The 22,053-nt window shown below is 35.5% G+C and overlaps 1 protein-coding gene across 1 annotated transcript in view; it reads right to left on the reverse strand.

Annotated features, from left to right (window-relative positions):
- The window catches only part of MSRB3 (methionine sulfoxide reductase B3), a 157,410-nt gene that overhangs the window by 53,365 nt on the left and 81,992 nt on the right, over window positions 1–22,053 (reverse strand). Inside the window, 1 exon segment of the mRNA XM_081249369.1 lies at window positions 18,336–18,364. Coding sequence (XP_081105495.1) covers window positions 18,336–18,364 — 29 coding nt within the window.

Here is a 22,053-nt window from a genome sequence, read left to right on the forward strand (position 1 = left end):
CATATTCTGACCAGTGTTTGATATGATAGTATCACTTATATGAATATGAATTATGAGCAAAGGACAGAGCCAGGGGACCCACACAGTAAGTTTAACCTATATATGTAAAGTCACAAATTAAAAGTCTCTAGCTAGAAGCATATAACCTAGACATTTCTACTTAACTAACAGTTGCTTCTACCCCCTGAAGAGGAACACACTACCATTACTAATCACATTTTCTGGGAAAGAAGCCAACCCATTCTTATTTTCAACTATACAATATTTTGCCTGTCAGTATTAATATTCAGTAAAATTATTATGGGACAACCTACTGAACACTGATGTGCACCTACCACCTATGAGCTTGAGTTCAGTTGGTTCCTTTGTTTCTAGTTGGCTCTCTTTCTTCTCCTTTAATGCTCCCACACATCTTTCATTGGTGAGTTCCTCTCTTTCCTCATCTAACATTCTAACTCAAGCTTTGTAGCCTCAAATTTCTCTATGAAATAGGAAGCAAGATTATTGCTGAGACAAAAAAAAAATGGGTGTAGAAAAGGGGATTTGAGAAAAGTGATAAAGATGTGGAAGGACTGCAGAATAGAGTCAAGAGGTGATCTGAAATTAAAGACCATAAATCTCTAGTGGCAATTATCCAATAATTATACTCTTTCACTTAACAGGGCCATGCCTCCTGGTGAAGGAACTATTCAATATAAGGGAAACAAATCCAGAACCCAGAAGGTACTGGCAAAAATGACAGCATGGTCACTATAGAGTCTAAGATGGATGGAGAAGAAAGTAAAACAATGAGGGGCATAATAGACTGGGAAGAAAAGGAAGGGGCCAGAACACTGAGGTTGAAGAAGCCCGACTGTTGGTTGGACTCTCCACATGGTCACTGAAATGGCCCATGAGGATGGCAAGAATTAGAGTGGGAAGCCAAAATCCTCAATAAATGAAGGGTATTACCAACGGCTGATAGATCGCAGCAATGATGAAAGGCAGTAAGTGGTTGAATAAGATGACAAACCTCAAAAGAGGCGTTCTTAACATGAGAAAGGAAGACTGAGGCTTTGAAGGAGGTAATGAGGAGCTATTACCGACACTGCCTCTAGGGGTGGGGGGAAATTGCAGTTGCAGGAAGGACCTTGTGACAGAAACAAATCTCAAAACAAGAAAATGAAGAAGACATTGTGTGAAGAGATGTGAGGATAAAAAAGAATGTATTTACAGCGGAATGAGAGTGCCAAAGAACAAAGCAGAAATGGCTGCAAGGCTAGCAAGAAAGAATCATGAATAACTGGCTACAGAAGAATACAGGGTTAAGAGAAAGGAGCACCATGGGATGGTTAAGCAGTGTTAGAGGGTGAGACTTCTGCAAAGCACATTTGCCGGAGACACAACATAATACCTATCGATTTTCCCATAACAAGAAAAACATTCAAAAAGACATGGCCTCAGATGGGTCATTAACATCACTATTTATTGGGAGGAAGAAATCAACCCTTAAGAACACATGAATTAATACCCAGGGTAGAAGAATAGAGGGCTGTATGCTTTGTGTCAGTGTTCTCTTATTTTTTGCCCACAATATTCAAACAAAAAGGCTTTTCTTTTTTTTAATTTTTTTTTAATTTTTATAAAACTACTGGTATAAAAGGTTACTCAATTCAGTTGAATTATGCAGGTGGCTCTAGATAAATCAGTCATTAATTCCTCAAAATTAATCTGACTTCAGGAGCCATTTTATGATAACACTGAAACATGGGGTCATCTGGGCAGTACAAAAGGGACCTGGTGGAAGAGTCGTGTGGAAGCTAAACTCTAGCTCATGCTCCCCTCACTCCCAAGCCTGTGTACTCATCTTGACCCAGAGAAGTCATTCATCTGCAGTGGGGTGGGGGGGTGGAGAAGTGGGCTTTTTCTAATTCAGTGACCTAAGCACAGCACTATTTTCTAACGGACATAAAGGTATTGTATAAAATAGCTTAGGCCCTTCTTAAATATACAAATAATCCAGGGGAATGTATTGTCAAAATCTTTTTAAAAATAAAAATTAATAATAACTTGTTAAATATGTGAATTAATGTTTTCTGAATTTTTTCAACAAGAGTAAAAGCTAATATTTTCCCAAAGAAATAAAAAATCATATAATCAGTCTACTTTCTTAGTCTGAGTCACTAAAATTAATGATTCCATTTACAACTCAGTCACATTCAAAAATATTTCCATCATATTTTTATAATATTGGGTGTGAAGAACAATTTTCTTAACGTAATCCCAAAGTAAATATTACAAAGGAAAGGACTGACATATGCTACTAATAAAAATTTTTTAATTTGTGTAGAGAAAAAAGATCTTAAAGTTAAACATCAAGCAACCAATTCAGAAAAATATTTAATGCATTATCCTTTTTTTAATCAGCAGCAGCAGATCACTAATGTGTATCAAACACTTGATACGGGCTTTAACTATATATTATTTTATTTAGTCCTCATAATATTGACGTAGGTATTATAAGTATTCTTGTTTTACAAATGAAGAAAGTAGGCTCAGAGAGATTACTTGCCCCATAATACACAATGCTTAAAAGAAAGAGCCAGGAATTAAATGATGGTCTGTCTGACTCAAGCCCGGCTCTTACTTCCAGCCACAAACACACACACACACACAAAGTTAACAAACAATTCACAAGAATTACAAATGATAAATAATACATAAGAAGAATGTTCACTCTCTCTAGTCATTAAAAATGCAAGTTAAAACAATGAGATCATACTTTTCACCTATAGATGGGTAAAGAAAATAGGAAGGTAGTAATAATACTCAGAGTTGGTCAGTGTAAGAAAAAATAATACTTTATACAACTGGTGAGAGTATAAATTGGTACATTGTTTTCTGGAGGGCTATTTCACAGTAAAACTAAAAGCATGCAGACTACCCTTCATTTTCATTTATTTTATTTTTTATTTATTCACATTGCCAAATTTCCCTCTTAGTTCCCTTTGTTCCTTGCCCTTCATTTTCAAACTATATCCTTAGTTGTGTCAAACTAACTCTCTCAATGCTTTTAAAATGAGATACTAATGTTGTACTATAATCGTGTCATCCATTAGCTCTACAATAGCCTTATATAAATAAACCCAAAAGTTGAAATAATGAGATAAGACTGAAAAATATCAGAAAATATAGTCTATATCAAAGGCACATATATCTGCATAACAGATAATTCTATTCCTTCTCTTACAACAAAACTGACATGAAAGGTCTTTGCCATATTAATCTTTGTGAACTAAAAAAAACAAAGTGAAATCCTCTCATCCCTTGAATTGCTCTAACATGTTAATTTAGCTAAGTATCCAAAAATAGATAATGGTATTTAAAAAGTGGTGCAACTTGTCCTCCAATTTGATGAAAGATGATAATAATATATCTTTCAATTTTACTTTACATATATTTAATTTTAAAATATTCTTAAAACAAAACACAAGAATTATAAAGGCCAAATATAAGCTATAACATGAAAAATGCATATTTTAATACATTTTACCAAGTATTGTATTTAATATGTTCCTCCTCAATACTCCGTATTTGTTACATTGAAAGGATGCTTATTAAGTATTTGATACATAACAAATTCCTTTTTTTCTCTAAGAAGAAATTTTTAGCAAATGAGTTGTAAACTAAATTTAAATCACACCTGTAAAAACGTTTAGCATATAAAAGAAAAATAAAAAGTCCACCCTTAATGGAAGCACACACAAAGATCTTAGAACCACATACGTTCTTCTCTTCACCAGCATCCACACTTGAAAAAATGCTCAACATGTCCTCTGCCTTGAATCCTTTTTGATATCAGGAGATGTGAGATTAAATAATCTACATATAAAGTAACTCGCATAATTTGCTATCTAGAACCATTTCTGAAAGAATACCTAAAGAAGTACTACAGCAAAATGAAAAATAGACCTAAGGGAGATCAGGACACAAGAAACAGTGATGAGTAAGTAGATAGGTAAAATTAAATAGTTAATTCTAAATAGCAGTTACCAACAAGGCTGTAACACTTAATAACATGCTTAAGAAATGATTTTTAAGAAAGTAGAGGCATAATGAAAACTATTACAAAAATTCCAGATTGGAGGCAGCCTAAGGGCATGGGGATCAGAGACAAATTAAAAGTACTAAAGTTCTTGACTTCCCTGGTGGAGCAGTGGTTAAGAATCTGCCTGCCAATTCAGAGGACACAAGTTTGATTCCTGGTCCAGGAAGATTCCACATGCCACGGAGCAACTAAGCCCGTGCGCCACAACTACTGAAGCCCAGGCACTGAAACTACTGAGCCCACGTGCCGCAACTACTGAAGCCCACGAGCTCTACGGCCCGTGCTCCACAACAAGAGAAGCCACCTCAATGAGAAGCCCGTGCACCGCAACAAAGAGTAGCCCCTGCTCGCCACAACTAGAGAAAGCCCGTGCACAGCAATGAAGACCCAACACAGACAAAAAAAAAAAAAATACTAAAGTTCTTATATTGGGAGAAACGGAAGGAGGTTATAGATTTTAATTAATTCCCAACATTAACAAAAATACAAGGTCAAATATGTTTCTTAAAATTAACAGACAAATAGAAACCTATGTTTAACTTATAACTAGAAGTTTTTTAAAAAGAGTAAAAATTTAATTGATGCAACCAAAGGAGAAAAAGGAAAGAAAAGGACAAGGACAACAAGCATAATAAAAAGAAGACAAGAGATGTCAGGAACAATACCAAATATACTGGTTTTCATAATAAATGTAATTAACCGAATATAAGCAATTAAAGATTAATTCATTTGGCATTAGCTTAGTAAACATTTATTCAGTCATCACTTGTGACCTAATTGTGTCTAGTGCTGGGGATAAATATAATAGAGGAATTAAAAAGAGCCTCTGACCCCAAAGAGTTCATAGGAATGGAAGTTAAATAAAGCTATTTTATTCCATTTTGTGGAGTTCCAAATTAGAAATAATTAAAATAAATTAACATATTCCTTTCCTTATATGGAATTATAAATTCATATACATGGTTTTCCAGAAAATTGTGCTATATCAGATTAAAAGTTAGCTTCAGATTTTTATCAGAAATCAATGCATGTTTTAAAAAAAATGGTACATCAGTGGTGATAGAAATTAAGAAGCACAGGAACAGTGTAGGGATGCGGGTGAGATGATTCCCTTAATTAGACACAATCAGAAAAATTTATACAATTTTTAAGGGGATTTAATAACAGTTCATATAATTTGCAACATATTTTTGCTTTGGTCTTATCCATCCTCCTCCTTTTCCCACCAAAAAAACTCGTATCACTATGCTTTCAAAAGACAGACTGATGTGTTTATTTAAGATGAATGGTATCTTTAGACAAAACAGACTTTTTTCCATTTGCCATTTTATGTAGTATTTACACATAACCTCATTGAAGGAGCAAAATGAGGGATTAAAAAGACTTCCTCTAGGTAAATATTACAGAGGCTGAATACACATCATTATCTCTGGATAAAAAAGACAGAACAACTAGAATCAATTGGCAAAACTCCAAAATTAATAGTTATATTTGCCACCTATTTATACATATAGAAAACATTTATAGTTAAACTCTCTAAAATGACTTACTTCCAAATGATGAGGATCTGCTTAGTTGTAAAGGTAAATTTTAAAATTACATATTGACTGAAATGCTACCTTGCCTAACTGAAAACAATAATTTTAGCTCTTTTATGCTGAACCTAACCTAATAAATATTAATGGATATATTCAAGAATAGCACAAAAGCTATATTTTAGTTAAAATTTGTTTTTAATTTATGCTGTTTGGGTTAAAAAGCAGGCATAATTTGATAAGGTAAAACACAACTTCCAGTGGATTATGAAGGATATATTTTTTTCTGTAATATTTTACTAGTTATAAATTTTAGAGTAGAAACTTAAGATAGTAGTCATTAAAAACAGAATGCGAAAATATTTTAATCTTCTTCAGTCATTAATCATGTCATTTTTACCAGATTGCCCTGCTGTTATTTGAAACAGATTAAAACATTTTCTAAACCATAGCTTTCCTGTTTCTGATCATCTCATATACAACCATTCTGTTGACTCCTACTGAGAGACGCAGGTAACAGATAAATATAGATGCTTTCATCTTTCTGTTATATAGACCCATGACTTGTGTGGTGACACATCATATATATCAAAATTCATATGAATTGGAAAAATACCTTCTTGAAAAATCATGCCAAAAGAGAAAGATTATTAAATCTAGCAGTAAGAAGAATAAAGTAGAAAAGTAAGTTCCTACCAACCATTTTATAAAAGTAAGACATGGTGTCTTTTAGATTTCTAATGGATAAATTTGAAGTATTTTGAAAGAATATAAAAGGTTACTTTTTTATAAACTGGTTACAAGATAGAGATGAGAATTAGTCTAATTACTTTTCAAACTGAGGAATTTCTAAAAGGCAGTTAAAAAAATAATTGCTAAGACATGATATACTTTGGATTTCTACAAAACAGTCTTTTGAAAAACCATAAAAATATATTTTTTAAATTGGTTATAAGCTAAAGATTAGAATTAACCATGTGTAAAAATATAATTTAGCTGTCTTTAAACATTTTCCTCAAATCTATAGTCATATCTATTAAGTAATAAAGTTAGTTATTATTAAGCTGCATATCTTTACATTTAAAATAATCCCACTAACAAAGCATCTTTGTTCACTTATATAATTTCCTACTTTAGGAAAACATATTCATTTATCATTACTCTATTGTCACCCATGCCACCAAGTTTACAAATACTAAAATATTATGAACAGTAACTAGCTGTTGAATCAACCGTTAAATCAACTGCATAATTAAACTGATACTGGGATCTGTGATTATTTTTTCCTTAGGTATGTGTAGGCACACAAGCACAAAATCATCAAAAGCTTCCTTCCCTTGGCCTCGTTAACTACAAAACAAACAAGTAGCAGAGAGAGGTGACTGTTCCCTGCTTATCACAGTCATGTAAGAATAACCTAATGGTAGTTTATTTCTACACTGCAAGTTATTTCTGTTAGATACTAAATTATTTTAAAATAATTAACAAATAACTTGCTTAGGGCAACATGCAAAGCTTTACCTGAGTGTATAATCAATAAACAACTGTGGAATTGAGCACGGTTACATTAAACTTCCAAATTGATGAAATGGTATTCATTTGGCACTAAAATTTCCCTTTTTATTAATTTATTCATTTATAAAAATTTATATCATTTTAACAAAACATCATGATGTGTAGTTCTACGAAGCTGTTCTACACCTGACATGACTGTATTTTCATAAAATTTTATAAAATTCTCAGGTTACATAAAATGCATACTAATTTTACACAGAAAACTTTTGGGGAAAAATTATATTTCATCATGAATGAATTTAAAATGATTTTAAAACTATATTTTGGGGGGAAATTTTAGTTCTCTTATATATTAACACATATACTTGAAATTAAAGGCAATTTTAAGTTGTAGATATGCAGTATTCTTCTACAATCCCCCCCAAAATAAAATCATACAGCTAGAAAAATAAATATGTTAGTACATTGCTTAGAATTTAAAAACCAACAAATGTCTCAATAAATAAATCAGCAAAAGTCACATATCTAAACAATTATGGAGTATACTAACTAAGAAACAGGTCACGATAAAAAATAAATCGAATAAATTTCCATATAGTATAATTTAAAAGGCAAATATATAGATAAAAATTAATATAAAGCAAGCCACAAAATGCAATAAATTTGAATAAATGCCTACAAAGATAACGCTAATGTATTGATATTACATTTGAATAAGTTTCAATGCCATTTTCATTTGTACAATAAAAGTATATTTTACTTTAGTATATAACCACATGGGAAAAAATGAATTTGCTTTAATAGAATATTATAGCATAGAAATGAATTTAAATCTAATATGTTAGAATAGTACCTCAAACTATTTTTGATTGGCTGGGCAGCCTGAGACTTACTAATTTGATAGGCTACAAAACTTAAATCTTTGCATCGGTGTTTTGTGTTGCTATGTTCTGCTGTAAAACATATTCATTGTTATCGAATTTTCTTTTTGTCATTTACATATCTCACCTTCTACATAATGGTGTTCCATCAATAGCGTGAATGATTTCGATGCAAGGTAATTTATAGGTACATTTTTTGAAGAAAAATATTTTTTTATGTGCTAAATATGCTGTATTATTTTGGAAATGGCAAAATACTTTTCTTTGCAAAACTCAGCATCATTCCATTTATCATTCATTCACTCATCACTTATTCAACAAACATTACCACATGCTACTGTGTGAAAATATAATGTTGACTAAATATGTCTTTAATAGGGACTTCCCTGGTGGTCCAGTGGTTGGGACTCCACGCTCCCAAGGCAGGGGGCACTAGTCCGATCCCTGTCAGGGAACTAGAGCCCGCATGCCACAACTAAGAGCCTGCATGCCGCAACTAAGAGCCCGCACTTCGCAGCTAAGACCTGGCACAGCCAAATGAATGAATGAATGAATGAATGAATAAATAAATAAATATTTTTTAAAATTTTTTTAAAAGGTAGAAAGAGAAAATGAAGACTGAGCAAAAGAAGCAAACATGATAACTAGGAAGGAAGGCAGATAACAAAAAAAGAAAAAAATATGTCTTTTATATCAGTTAAATGTTTTTAATTTCAACAAAAACAAAAAAACAGTACAGCTATGATGGAAGATTACTAATTTGCAACATTTGATCACCACATAGGCCAGATATCTGACCATTTAAGTTCCTAATTAAGGAACAGAGTTTGATTCTCCAAAACACATATATTGAAAATTCACTAAAAGACTAGTGGTCATCAAGCAAAAATTTACTTTTAATTTGTTCATCTTTGACTCGTATCCAGGAAAAATTAATTTAAAAATCAAAAGAGGGACTTCCCTGGTGGCGCAGTGGTAAAGAATCCTCCTGCCAATGCATGGGACATGGGTTCGAGCCCTGGTCAGGGAAGATCCCACATGCCGCAGAGCAACTAAGCCCGTGTGCCACAGCTACTGGGCCTGCACTCTAGAGCCCGTGAGCCACAACTACTGAAGCCCACGCACCTAGAGCCTGTGCTCCACAGCAGGAGAAGCCACCGCAATGAGAAGCCCACACACCACAGCAAAGAGTAGTCCCCACTCGCCGCAACTAGAGAAAGCCTGTGTGCAGCAACGAAGACCCAACGCAGCCAAAAATAAATAAATAAAAATTTATTTAAAAAAAAATAAAAAGAAACCCTTGTAAAATGTTCTTTCCTATAAAATAGTTCTACAATACAAAAGACAGTACTAAAATTTTTTAAGACATAAAAATAACTAAAAAGTCATTGTCATTTTATTTTTTTATAAAGTATGGATATCTTTTTTTTTAATTAATTAATTTATTATTTATTTTTGGCCATGTTGGGGCTTTGTTGCTGTGCGTGGGCTTTCTTTAGCTGTGGCCAGCGGGAGCTACTCTTCATTGCGGTATGTGGGCTTCTCATTGCGGTGGCTTCTCTTGTTGTGGAGCACGGGCTCTAGGCGAGCTGGCTCAGTAGTTGTGGCTCACAGGCTCTAAAGTGCAGGCTCAGTAGTTGTGGTGCACGGGTTTAGCTGCTCTGCAGCATATGGGATCTTCCCAGACCAGGGCTCGAACCCGTGTCCCCTGCATTGGCAGGCGGATTCTTAATCTCTGTGCCACCAGGGAAGTCCAGCATTGTCATTTTAGATTACAGTATTTTCCCTGTGTATCTTACAAAGATTTTTGTGAGTCTCAAATTTGATTAATTAAAATACTTTTTAAATGGTAAAGCATTATACAAATATTTTCATCATATATCCATTAATATCACATCTGAACTTAGGTTACCAAATAATGCAATTATTTAGAAGGAATCGCATCCACTTAAAAATATATACATATATATATGTATATATATACATATATATATACATATATATACATATTTATACATATTTTTACTAAATAACTGATCTGAGGACATAATGTTCTAATGTGGTAGATTCGATTTTTGGCTCCTATTCCTCTCCCCTCCCTACCTCCTCACCCATTACCATGCGACTCGGCAGTTCTGCCCACTAGAGGGAAGACAGGGTACTTACACCTGCATGACAAGTGGGAAGGAAATAGCTCTTTCTACTCCTTTACTTTTGGCTTGGACATGCAACTTGCTTGGCCAATGGGATGCTAGCAGGTCTAGCTATGATGCAGATCTGCTAGCAGAGGATGATGCAGAGGCTTGAAATATGCTTGCAGAGTTGGGCTTGCCTTGTTGCCTTCTATCATCAATGACAAGACCTGTGGAGCAGACCTGAAGCCAGCCTGTGACTAGCTTATGTCAACCAACTCCCACCCAAGCCCACTCCCACTCATGGACATGTGAGCACAAATATTGTTGTTTTAAGTCGCTGCTTTTTAAGGTGTCCTTTTACACTTTGTTATTGTGACAGTCACTAACTGATAGGCCCAGTGATTATACAGAACATAATATACTATATTATGAACCTACTATTTTTGTATGATCATTAGTTTAGAGGATCATCTTTAGGTTAGATAATGTAATCCCTAATCATTAATTTTATCATTTGTCCAACAGTAATCAATGAGTACCAACTATTGCCAGGGAGTATTCTAGGCACTGAGCTAATCAGGCTATGTAACATTAGCTGCCCTCATAAACAATGGCAAAATCTCAGTGGTCTATTACAATAAAAGTTTATTTCCCTCTACATAAAGGCCAATGAAGATGTTCTTGGATGAAGAGTTCTCCTGAGTGGATCTCTTCCAAGTATGACTCAGGAACCAAGACCCCTTCCGTATTGTGATGCCATCATGTTCAACATGTACCTCTGATGCAACCTCAGAAGGGGAAGTGAGATGTGGGAAGGCATACTGGATACTTAATCCGCTTAGCCCAGAAATGACACATACTCCACTGGGAGAATTAGTCATATGTCCCCACACAGAAGCAAAGGGGCTGGAAATCGTAATCTCTGGCCGAGTAGCCACTTCCCAGCAACAACTCTACACTAAGGGAGGGGAGAATAATTCTTTGGTCATTAGTTAAGCATTTCAGTCACAATTGGAGAACAAAACAAAGACTCCCAACCTCACTGAATTTTTGTTTATTGACTATTTCACACTGGATATGAAAGTTATAAAGGTGAATAAGACATGATTCTTGCCTTCAAGAAACTCACAGACTTGAAGAGGAAGAGGGATCCACACAAATAATTATAGCAGATAATAAATGCTATAGTAAATGTAAATACAAGATCCAATGTTTGCACAGAGGAAGGGATGATTAACTCTTGGGAGGGTGTTAAGGAAGACTATATTTAATTTAGGGGGCAATGCTTGATCTGAGCCTTAAGACATAAACAGAATCTTGCCAGACAGATGAAGGAGTAGGGGAGGATGCTAAGTGGAGAAAACAAAGGTTTGCATCATATGATGGCTCAGAGCTTTTTTCCTTATAAAGCTATGGAGTGGTGTTGAGGGCAGGAGGGAAGGGGCAAGCACGTGTATTTACAAGTGGTAAAACAACCTCTTGCTTCACATATAAATTTGGAATAACATCAGTTTTCTAATTAGAGCAGCCTTCATTTCCATGGGCACTGCTTTGGAATAATGTTCTCTACAAGAGAACAAGTACAATTCATGACCTAAGCAAGATGGCTAGCACCAGAATATATAGAGCACGTGGAGCTGACAACTCAGGGATGGTGACATCTAAGGAGGCAGAATTCAGGTAAAAAAACACTGAATGACAAATTGTCTCTCCTCTCAAAGTCCTTGTCAGATAAAATATAAATCAAATAAATAATGATAAAAATAATGAATCAGGTTGATCCAATAACTATGCATCAAACCCTTTATGTTGCAGAGAATATAGTTTTCAAATCACCCACAGAAGAGTAACAAGAATTAAATACCCACTAGGCACCCCCCCAAAATTCTAATAAGTAATGCACAACAGACTTACTAAAAAGTGGTAAAGTCACATTCTTTGACCACCAAGCAATGAAACTGAAAATTACTAACAAAAGTAGCAAGCAGAAAGATTGGAAATTTTAAAACTTTCCTAATCAATATGTCCAAAAGAAAATCAAAACTGCAATTATTCAAAATACAATATTTAAAAATCTCCGGGGTTCAGTTAAAGCTTTAGTAAAGGAAAATTATAGTTATAAATGCTTTAATTCTAAATAAGAAAGAAAGAAAATACAGTTTAAGTCTATGACATAATGGTATACATGAAATCCAAGAAAACCAGTTGAAAATTATTGGAAGTAAACAGAAACTTCATTCAGATTTATCTGCTCCAGCACCTCAGTACTTAGCCAACATGTCTTGCTGCTTCCTGGTCTTTAATTTAGTTTATAAAAGGAGATGAAGGGCTATGTCCCCTCCACTTGCTTCTATACAATCCCATAAGATTGTTACAGAGGAGAGACTGCCTGATTTTCCAGGCCAACCTTGAATAGGATCCAGTAAAAGAATAAATTAAAAAATAAATAAAAGTGAAGAGAATAGTATCCACAAACATTTGTCATTGTTCTCTTCTAAGTTAATCTCTCTTAATGATAATCAAATGTGAAATGTCACTCCTTATTAAAAGCCATAGAAAAACTAAACACCAGCCATTAGCATTATTAGGCTGTTCTCTTAAAAGTGTTCTCTTTAAAGTAGAAAACAGTGATGTGGTTTGAATAAAGAAAGGAAAGGTGAATTTGTCAAAACTTAAAATATATTAGCTTATATTTAAATATCAAGAGTTCTTTAACTCACCATCTGGATCCAAATTTAACCTTGTTAGCCCTTCTCAGCTAAGTATGCAAAGAAATCCATGTGATTTGTATAATAGACCAACCAGCTGTAAGATTCTATGAGAGAATGAATTGTATCCCCCCCGTTCATAGCTATAGCCTCAGCATCTGGCATAGAGTACGCCTGATAAATGTATGCTGAATGAATGAATAGATGAACAGTCAATATTTTCTTTTTTTTAACTTATTTATTTAATTTATTTTTGGCTGCATTGGGTCTTCGTTGCTGGGCTCAGGCTTTCTTTAGTTGTGGTGAGCGGGGGCTACTCCTGGTTGCAGTGCACGGGCCTCTCATTGCAGTGGCTCCTCTTGTTGTGGAGCACGGGCTCTAGGCGCGTGGGCTTCAGTATTTGTGGCACACGGGCTCAGTAGCTGTGGCGCACAGGCTTAGCTGCTCTGCGGCACGTGGGATCTTCTCAGACCAGGGTTTGAACCCGTTTCCCCTGCATTGGCAGGCGGATTCTTAACCACTGCGCCACCAGGGGAGCCCAGTATTTTCTTATTAATGAAGGATGCCCAAAGACAGATTTCAATACTCTTATAGAGATTTATATTTTATTTCCTGGTTCTTCATTGTTATGAGGACTTTAAAAATAAGAAATTTTAAAATAACAAAATTGATTTGTAGGAGGTAAAAAGTATTGTCAACATATTCTCACATTTCTAAGATCTGAAAATGTCTTCCTTATTAATATTTCTTGAGAAAGGCTTACTATGTTAGGCAGATGGTCTCATTTGCTAATAAGCTTTCAAAACTCTAGTTCTACTATGTTCGAATTCCCCATTTCCCTTCAACTTAGTGACCACCATTAACAGCCCACTCTGTTTTTCACCACCCATATGTTTTTGCCTCAAGCTTTAACTGATTATATTCTTTTAGTTCCTTACCCTGGTGTAGATTCCTTTTTAACTACAGATCTTAAAAGCGACACTAGCTGCTTTTTGTTCCTTGGAGTTTTTGAGTTGCTTTTTTTTTTTTTTTTCCCTTTCAGGATAATTATATTCTGTTGTGCCTTTTATTATCGTGTCTTTTAGGATCTCCTAACCTTGTACACTCTTGGGCTTTATTTAATAGTGAGCTCTCTCCTCCACTCTCCACACTAAACCACGCTCATTAGGTTTCTTAATCCTCCATAATTTGCTTTCATGAAATCTTATACCTTTGAGTTGCTGCGTTCTATGAGCCCATTTCCTTAGTACTGCTATTCCAAGCAGCCCAGAATCAACAAGCACTAAACATAAGCTTATTCACTTTCTCAGCCAACATGACTCTACAGAAAAAAAAAAAAAATCTTTGTTTTGAATGTTTATGGACCATGAAACTATACCATTTAACTTGGTATTTCATGTTCTCACCCAAACATTGCCTGAGAAGGTTAGGACCACAGAATTAGACTCTGGGCAGTCCTTAACATACAGTTTTTAACTTATAGGCTTCATGTTCTTCTTGGTCAGAAAACTATTCTATTTTAATAGAACAGAAATAACAATATCCTGATGTTATGTAGTGACTAGTAAATTCCAACTATATCTTTTCGTTATACCCAGAATTCAGGATACGAGAAAAACATCTTTTTTCAGTTATTCTGCGAGAGCTCTGTTTTTCCAAATGGGTTGTTTTTAAAAGACATGTACACTTCCTTGAAATTTGACTACACAGCCAACTCTGGTCTTTTCAGCAATTCATTCTTTGCTTTGTCTTCCATTCTACTCTTCACTAGCACCTTTGCTGACAGGTATGTACAGAAGGGCCAAGAGAGCATATATTTTGGGTTTTGTTTTAACTTTCAAAGGACTTTGGTTAAATTTCTAAAAACCAACAACAACACACAAAACAAAACCCAACCAACCTCAGTAGTGAGTTGAAAGAGTTAATGAAGTTTCCAAAGGTGCCCAGCTTATTCAAGCAAAGTTTACACTTCAACCGTATGCATGTTAACTTGTGATCCTCCCCATCCAGATGATAGAAAGCAAAGCCAGTAAGTTCTTTATTTAATTGGTTTGCATCCACACACTGACCTCCAGGGCTCTGTTTACATAGCCTATCATGCAATATGCTCCACAGTTCTCTCCCTCTTTCAAAAGCATGTTTCTCCTGAGATTTGATATATGGCTTTCATGTTTAATCACTACATTAAACTCAATGCTCTGCTTCCTCCAGCATCAACTAACTTCCCTTCTTGGGAGGTGGGGAGAAGAGCACAGCTTCTTGCTACTTCTGAACATAAAAGGAAGTCTGTTTTACTCTATTAGTAAAATCACCAACTACACAGGATCATAGGCAAGCAACATTAGTACATCAGCTAGGAAACAGTATTAAAATGGAACCCTTAAAACTCCTTTAGAAAGAAGGTAGGCTGATTGTTGTCAATTGATAAAGCTGAAACCTTTAGGTGATTGAGTTATAAACCAACAGAAACGGAACTTAATCAGGCTACAACTCAGTACATAGAGGACACAGCTAGAAAGCCGTTAAAATTTTCATCAAGTTAATCTTGAGGATAGGACGATTCTGGGGTTCTCAGATTGGAATTAATTCAGCACCTTCTGATTAAAGTTTTTCTTAACCTTCATCACATGAATAGAACATTTAACATCTCTAACTGAATGTGAACATGGTAATGTCAAGATCCTTTCCATAAGAATTTATATGTGACTCAAATATCTGAAAGAAATAAAAACCTCAAAAAAAAAATCTGTTTCAATAAATCAACACAATCTATAATTTTCAGGTTTTAAAAATCACATGAAATGTATGTATTTCACTTTAAGATAATTAAAGCAGAAAAAGAAAGCTGAAACAAATGGCAAATTATTGATAACGGTAAACTCTAGATAATGAATGTGTGGGTGCTCATTTACTACACCCTGTACTTTTATGTATAGTTGAAATTTTTCATTATAAATTTTTTTGAAACTTTAAAAAAATGCAAAAAAGTTGTGAATTTACTTTTGTAGAAAAAACTCAATACAATTTTGATAAGAAAAAAATTAAATCACTTTCTAGGTTGATCATTTTGGTATATATTCAATAGCTGACACTTTTTACCATGTGCTGACAATGAAAACTTTCCGTCCTTCCTCCTGAATCTCACTCCACAGCCTGAAACTCATTTACACAAACTGCAAATTGCAAATATGCAGTAAGCTCTGCATAAGTTGGGTTCTTTACTTGAAAAAAACATATATATATACATATATATATTTACTTTGAAATTCTTTCCTTTATGGCTAGTCATTGACCATAGTATTTATTTTTTTAAGGTTTTTTTTTTTTCTTAGTAAGATCAGCATCTTCCTTCATTTAAAAATTTTACTTTGTCAGGAACAATGTTACAGTTGTATACAACATTAAACAGAGCTAGTTTACTTTCTGTATTTGATGAACAATAGAGAACCTGAACCTATTAAAGTCATACATTTAATTGTTCCAATATGCTACCTCATTTCTAACCAAAATTTGCATGATATAGAATGCCAAAGAATACATTTCTAACTTCCTTTGCCACGATTCCCTCATTTGATATTAAGCTAAAAGAATTTATAAGAAAAAAGAATTACCTGATTCTTAATTTGAAACCATCTGAATTATTTCCACAACATATTTAGATTCAAAATTAAAAGAATAAATAAACTTTTAATCAGTATTCCCCATAAGATTTTTCAGAGCACAAAACTTTGTAGTTTTCAAAGACATGCAGATGTTGTCCATGAAAGACATTTTAAAAAATTAGGACTTGGAAAACATAAGAATCATGAACAAAACCTTTGGTCACAAGAGTGAAAGATGTGTGCCTATACAGATGTTATAACTATTTTCATGATAAATACTAACTCTCACTACGGGAATTTAGCAGCACACTTTAATTTGCTTTTGAAAATTTAACATAAATTTTCTAACTTTGACAACAGCTGCCTAATATTTCAGTTTTATACACTATTTCCAGGTTTTACCTCCGAAATGAACCTAGTAGACGTTTTCATTTTTAAAAGCTATATTCCAGATCCTGTAGGCTAAAACCAGTTTTTGACTTGATGTTTAAGGAATTTGATCATAACAAAGTGGATTTTTTAATAAATATTTGATGACTGACTGGCAATGGTAAAAAGATATGCAATTTTATATAAAAATTCATTCTCAATTTTTTATTTATCTCTTATTATATTTAAATATTTTAACTCTTAAAAAATGACAAAGACTTTTTACACCATTTTGAGTCACCTCCTATGAGTCAATAAAAAAGTCAAATAGTGGATACAATGCCATCATGCCTTTAGTCTCCATATCGTCAACATTGTAAACCAGAAATGTTTATCTTATGCTACCACTGTCACATGTGATTCTAAAGCTCAAGAGCACACAGAATGGAGAGATTTCTGGAATCACAGTTCTCAGATTAGGTGAAATTGTTAACTCAAATGTACAGACTTCATATTTAAAGGGTCTCACCAAGTTGGAGAAATTCAAAAGAAAGATATAGGTTTTGAAGAAGAAAAGCATGTTGGCTCCTTAACACCACTATCAAAAAGAATAGTCTTTGGTCCCTTTGTGAAATAATAAACGAAAACTTTTAAGTTAAAACATAGTGGAACTCAAACCAAAGTAAGAATGTTACTTTTAAATTCAATAAGTTATATATTTTCTGCAAACTATTTTCTCCTGAAATTGAAAATTAATGTTTATTTATCTATAACAGTTCACTAAAGGGCGTAATTCCTTCGTGCTGAACATGAGGTAGTTTTTGTGCTTTAATTGCAAACACCATCAGAAACTATGAAGCACGTACATCTCAGCGAGTGACACAAAGACACAGTCAAATGTAAGGATTATATAGCTATATTCATGCTTAATGAGAAGAAAACATCTAATGAGGCTGATACGCCACTGTTTGTGAGACTGTCTTGATAGATACAAAATAATGGCTTAAGATGACCTTCATTTTCCATCACCCACCTCCCCAACAAAACAAATTTTTAAAAATTAGTAAGTCATAGACAAATATATATTTCTATTGGCTAAAACCCTCTGCAGTTTGCTGGATTAAATGTATCTGTTACCCATATGTGATGACAAGTCACTTGCAGAGAATTTTTAAATTACCCAGGATGCTTTGTCCAGTGAGAGAATCATATTCTATTTTTAGCAATGAGTAGGTACAACCCCCTCCTTTGCTTTTAAAATGAAGCTCTGCAGATACAGAGCATTTAATACTTATTTCAGAGCTATCGAGAATCCCAACGTGAACACCACCTCAAGTTATGATTCCAAGCAGCCAACAGCCCTGCTTTGAGGTGGGGTTCATGTTTTGAAAAGAGACTGCATAGTCTGTTTAAAATCAAAATGGTTCTTGATCTGATGCATTACTCCTCAGAGAATAATGTAAATAAAATATACTCAGAATAACATTATTAATGTAAACATACCTGAACCAGAGTCAAATTTGGTTTCTGACCTGCAAAGAGAAAGAAATTTTTTATGATATAAAAATTGCTTGTTAGACAATAACTGATTTTATGAGGGGGAAAAAAGATGCAATAGTTTTAGGTTTCAGTACATGCACCAACAAGTAAGACAGCTTTTTAAGATGTAAATACATATTTATTTTAACCATTTTAAATGCATGCATAACCCTAGGTCCTCTAAACATGTACATATCCACAGAGATAGTGCAGTATGGAAAAGATATTAACTTTTTAGCTTGTTTTTGAGAGAAAGAGAATAAATTATGTTAAATAAAGCACCCAATCTTTACAGATTAACTTGTTTCAGTAATATAATAAAGTGATAAAAAAACTCAAATTTAAAATTATTCTCTTTACTTATTATTCAAGATTTTCAATTATTCAACAGCAAGTAATTTTTCACTAAGTTCTTCACAGAGTAAATGAACCTAGTAACCCCATACATTTAATAAGAAGGAGAAAAAAATGTGAGCCCTTGTGGGAACATTATGTTTCAGATATAGGTTAATACTGGTTGTAAATTCAGAAGCCTTTGAAGCTCTCAGTCCGGCTGTGGGAAAACTTCTGTTGGGTAATTACTCTCAAGATGCTGCTGATGTGCTGTCAAGCAGAATTAACCCTATGACTAGGCCTATCTACACAAGCTACTATAAGACAGCATTGTCTATATCTAGCTCTCAAACCAATTAGTGGGCATGCTCCAGTCGGATTTATATCACACATTAACAATCAATAGTATATATGTTCACAGCTGCCACAGCAAGAGACAAGAACCAACCAGCAGGAGTCCTGTTAAAGGATGTTACATTGACAGAGAAGGTTTTTTTTTTCCTGGGGAAATGTAGTTAACTAAGTGGGAAAGGAGATTTCTTTGAAATTATGCCAGGGTACCAAAGCACTTTTGGAAGCTGTGGCTTTCTTTACCTAAATTAGCTTCAAGAGAAGTCATCAAAGGAGGAAGAGGCAAAGGATAAGCAAGAGACAGCTTCCTTTGACATAAAAATTCATTTTCTCAAGTATTCCCAAATAAAGTTTCAGCTGATGCTGAAACCAAGTCAGTAATCATAAAAACAGAAAACTGATTATTACAACCACGGTTATCAACAACCACCATTGTAATCCAGGTTCATATTAGTCTCAGACCCTGGTCCCACCATAGTCCTCATCTCAGTCCTTAGGTGTCCCTGACTCCTATTTCAGGCGCAAACCCATTTTCACTTTTTGTCCTCTCCTGTTCTGGAAAGCCTGGCCTCATGCCCTCTTCTTTGTTTCCAGCTTCCCTGAGCATAACTCTAAATGACACTTACCACGCGTTGTCCTGCTGGTTTCCTAGCCTATCTTCCCCACTGGACTGTGCCTTACTAATGTCTGTAGCCACGGCGCCTACACAGTGCCTGGTGCTTGTACTCAACACATGTCTATAAAGGGAAACCCCTGCCTCCACAGACATCCTTATCTCCCTCTCAGCTGTATAAGAGGTGCTCTTCCTTCTGCCTGAGGGTCCCTGCATTTACATCCTAAAGTGCACTCTCTTATCTCCCCTGAAACCAGGTTGGATTAGTTACCCCTTCCTCCGGTTGTATCTTCAATATCTGCGTCTCCCCAAGTTCCTCCTCCCTTCTGTACAGAAGTGCTCCAGAATTAATTAAAACCCTCCTTCAAATCTGTGTCCTATTCTTTTCATCCCTCTTTCTTCCTGGCTTTACAAGCAAGTTTATTGAAAGGAAAGACTATATTCTATATTGCATGTCTTCCTTTCCTGACCTCCCAACATATTCACTCTTTGAACCACTAAGATCTGTCCCTGCTAAGTTTTCTCAGTGGCTTCCTAATGCTAAAGCCAACAGCCCTGTTACAGTCCCTAATTTACTAAGCCTTTCTCCAACTAAAATCCTACCTGAATGTCACACTGTGACCTCAGATGCCACAAGTACTGAACTGAATTCATTTTCCTTTCCCTCAAATATAATTCTCCTGCTATAGACTCCCTATTCAGTCAGAAATTATGATGTTATTCTAGCTTTCTTCTGCACCCTCAATATCTAAGCTGTCACCCAGACCTGCTGACTCTACCACCTTCCCCTCCTCTCTATCCTCAGTCTCACCATCTTAGGCCTATCTTTGGCTCAATAATCTCATAACCCATATCCCCCACTCCCTTCCGACCCACCCTCTAATCAGCTGCCAGATGTTTCCAAAACACTAATCCGATCACATTGTCACCACCCCAACAACTAGAGCAGAGTTCTTCCAAACTTGGGTCACAAGTTGACCCATCAGTGGATTATAAAATTAATTTAGTGGATTGCAACTAGTATTTTTTTAAAAATATGAAACAGAACAGAAGACAGATGCATCCCATATTGAGAGTACATGCAGTTTAGAGGTGGATTAGAGGCAGGATTGGGGGGTGGGGGCGGAGAGCCAGATCACAGTAGGCCCCTCATATGCCATGCAGAGGACTGTGAACTTGGTGTCCCTAGGTAATTGGCTTTTAAACGTTTTTGTCTGTGACCCATAATAAGACATACCTTTTTACATGGTGACTTATTACCAGGCTTGGCCCTAATATTTGCAGGGCCTTGCCAAGAGGACAAATAGGGATACAATACAGCTAATTATTTAAAAGTTACAAGTCAAGGCAATAAACTATTAGAAAAGTATACTAACCTACCTTGACAGATATACCTGATAACGAAAACAATGAAAACTGTGTGTAAAACTACTGATACCAAGTAACTGAGAATAGTGCAAATTTTAAATTAATTTTCGTCTTCCACTGAAAGACTTATTCAGCCTGGGGAAATTCAGGGGCAACGGCAACTAGGCCAAGTGTGAGAAGAGGAGGAGAAGCCTCCCTCAGCCTTCTCTTCCCGTGGCTAGGGAATCCATAAGAGAAACACCTCCTTTCTTTTCTTCTTTATTGGGGGAGGGGCTCTTTCATTTCTGTCAGAGGCTCTGTACTCCTACCCATCCCCCATTGCCTGTCCCCACCAGCCAGGCCCCTGAGCTCCAAGTCCATCTAGACTATAACAGTCAGGCCCAAGGGCCAACCTCTGGCTTCTAGGTGCTCCCAGCTCCCCACTCTCACAGGAAGGTTTGAATTAAGATAGATAGCTAGTGGGAAGCAGCCGCATAGCACAGGGAGATCAGCTCGGTGCTTTGTGACTACCTAGAGGGGTGGGATAGGGAGGGTGGGAGGGAGGGAGATGCAAGAGGGAAGAGATATGGGAACATATAAATATGTATAACTGATTCACTTTGTCATAAAGCGGAAACTAACACACACACACACACACACACACACAAGAATTCTCTGACCAGGAATGTGGAAGAATAGGAAAAGCATTTTGCCCTTCCCTCTTTGTTTCCTCTTCTTTCTGCCCTCTAAACTGTAGCCTTCACTCTCACCAAATCAAACTATTGCCATGTTATTTTGTAACCAAGCAGGACCCTATGGGGCCTTCCCAGGACAGGCCTTCCCCCATATCCTCTGCTTTAGCTCCACTCTGAGGTATCTAGATAATAGTATATGAGGCAAATTTCCACCAAATGGAAGAACTACTTGATGACCACGAGCACACAGCCCCAGGCCTCCTGGAGCCTAAGGTCTGATCATGTTAACCCCTGTGACACCACTCTGCTGCCTCACCATCAGCCAGTCAGAGAACTGTGTGCA

This window comes from Mesoplodon bidens, assembly GCF_964165515.1.
Source record: "Mesoplodon bidens genome assembly, chromosome: 11".
Taxonomy (NCBI): domain Eukaryota; kingdom Metazoa; phylum Chordata; class Mammalia; order Artiodactyla; family Ziphiidae; genus Mesoplodon; species Mesoplodon bidens.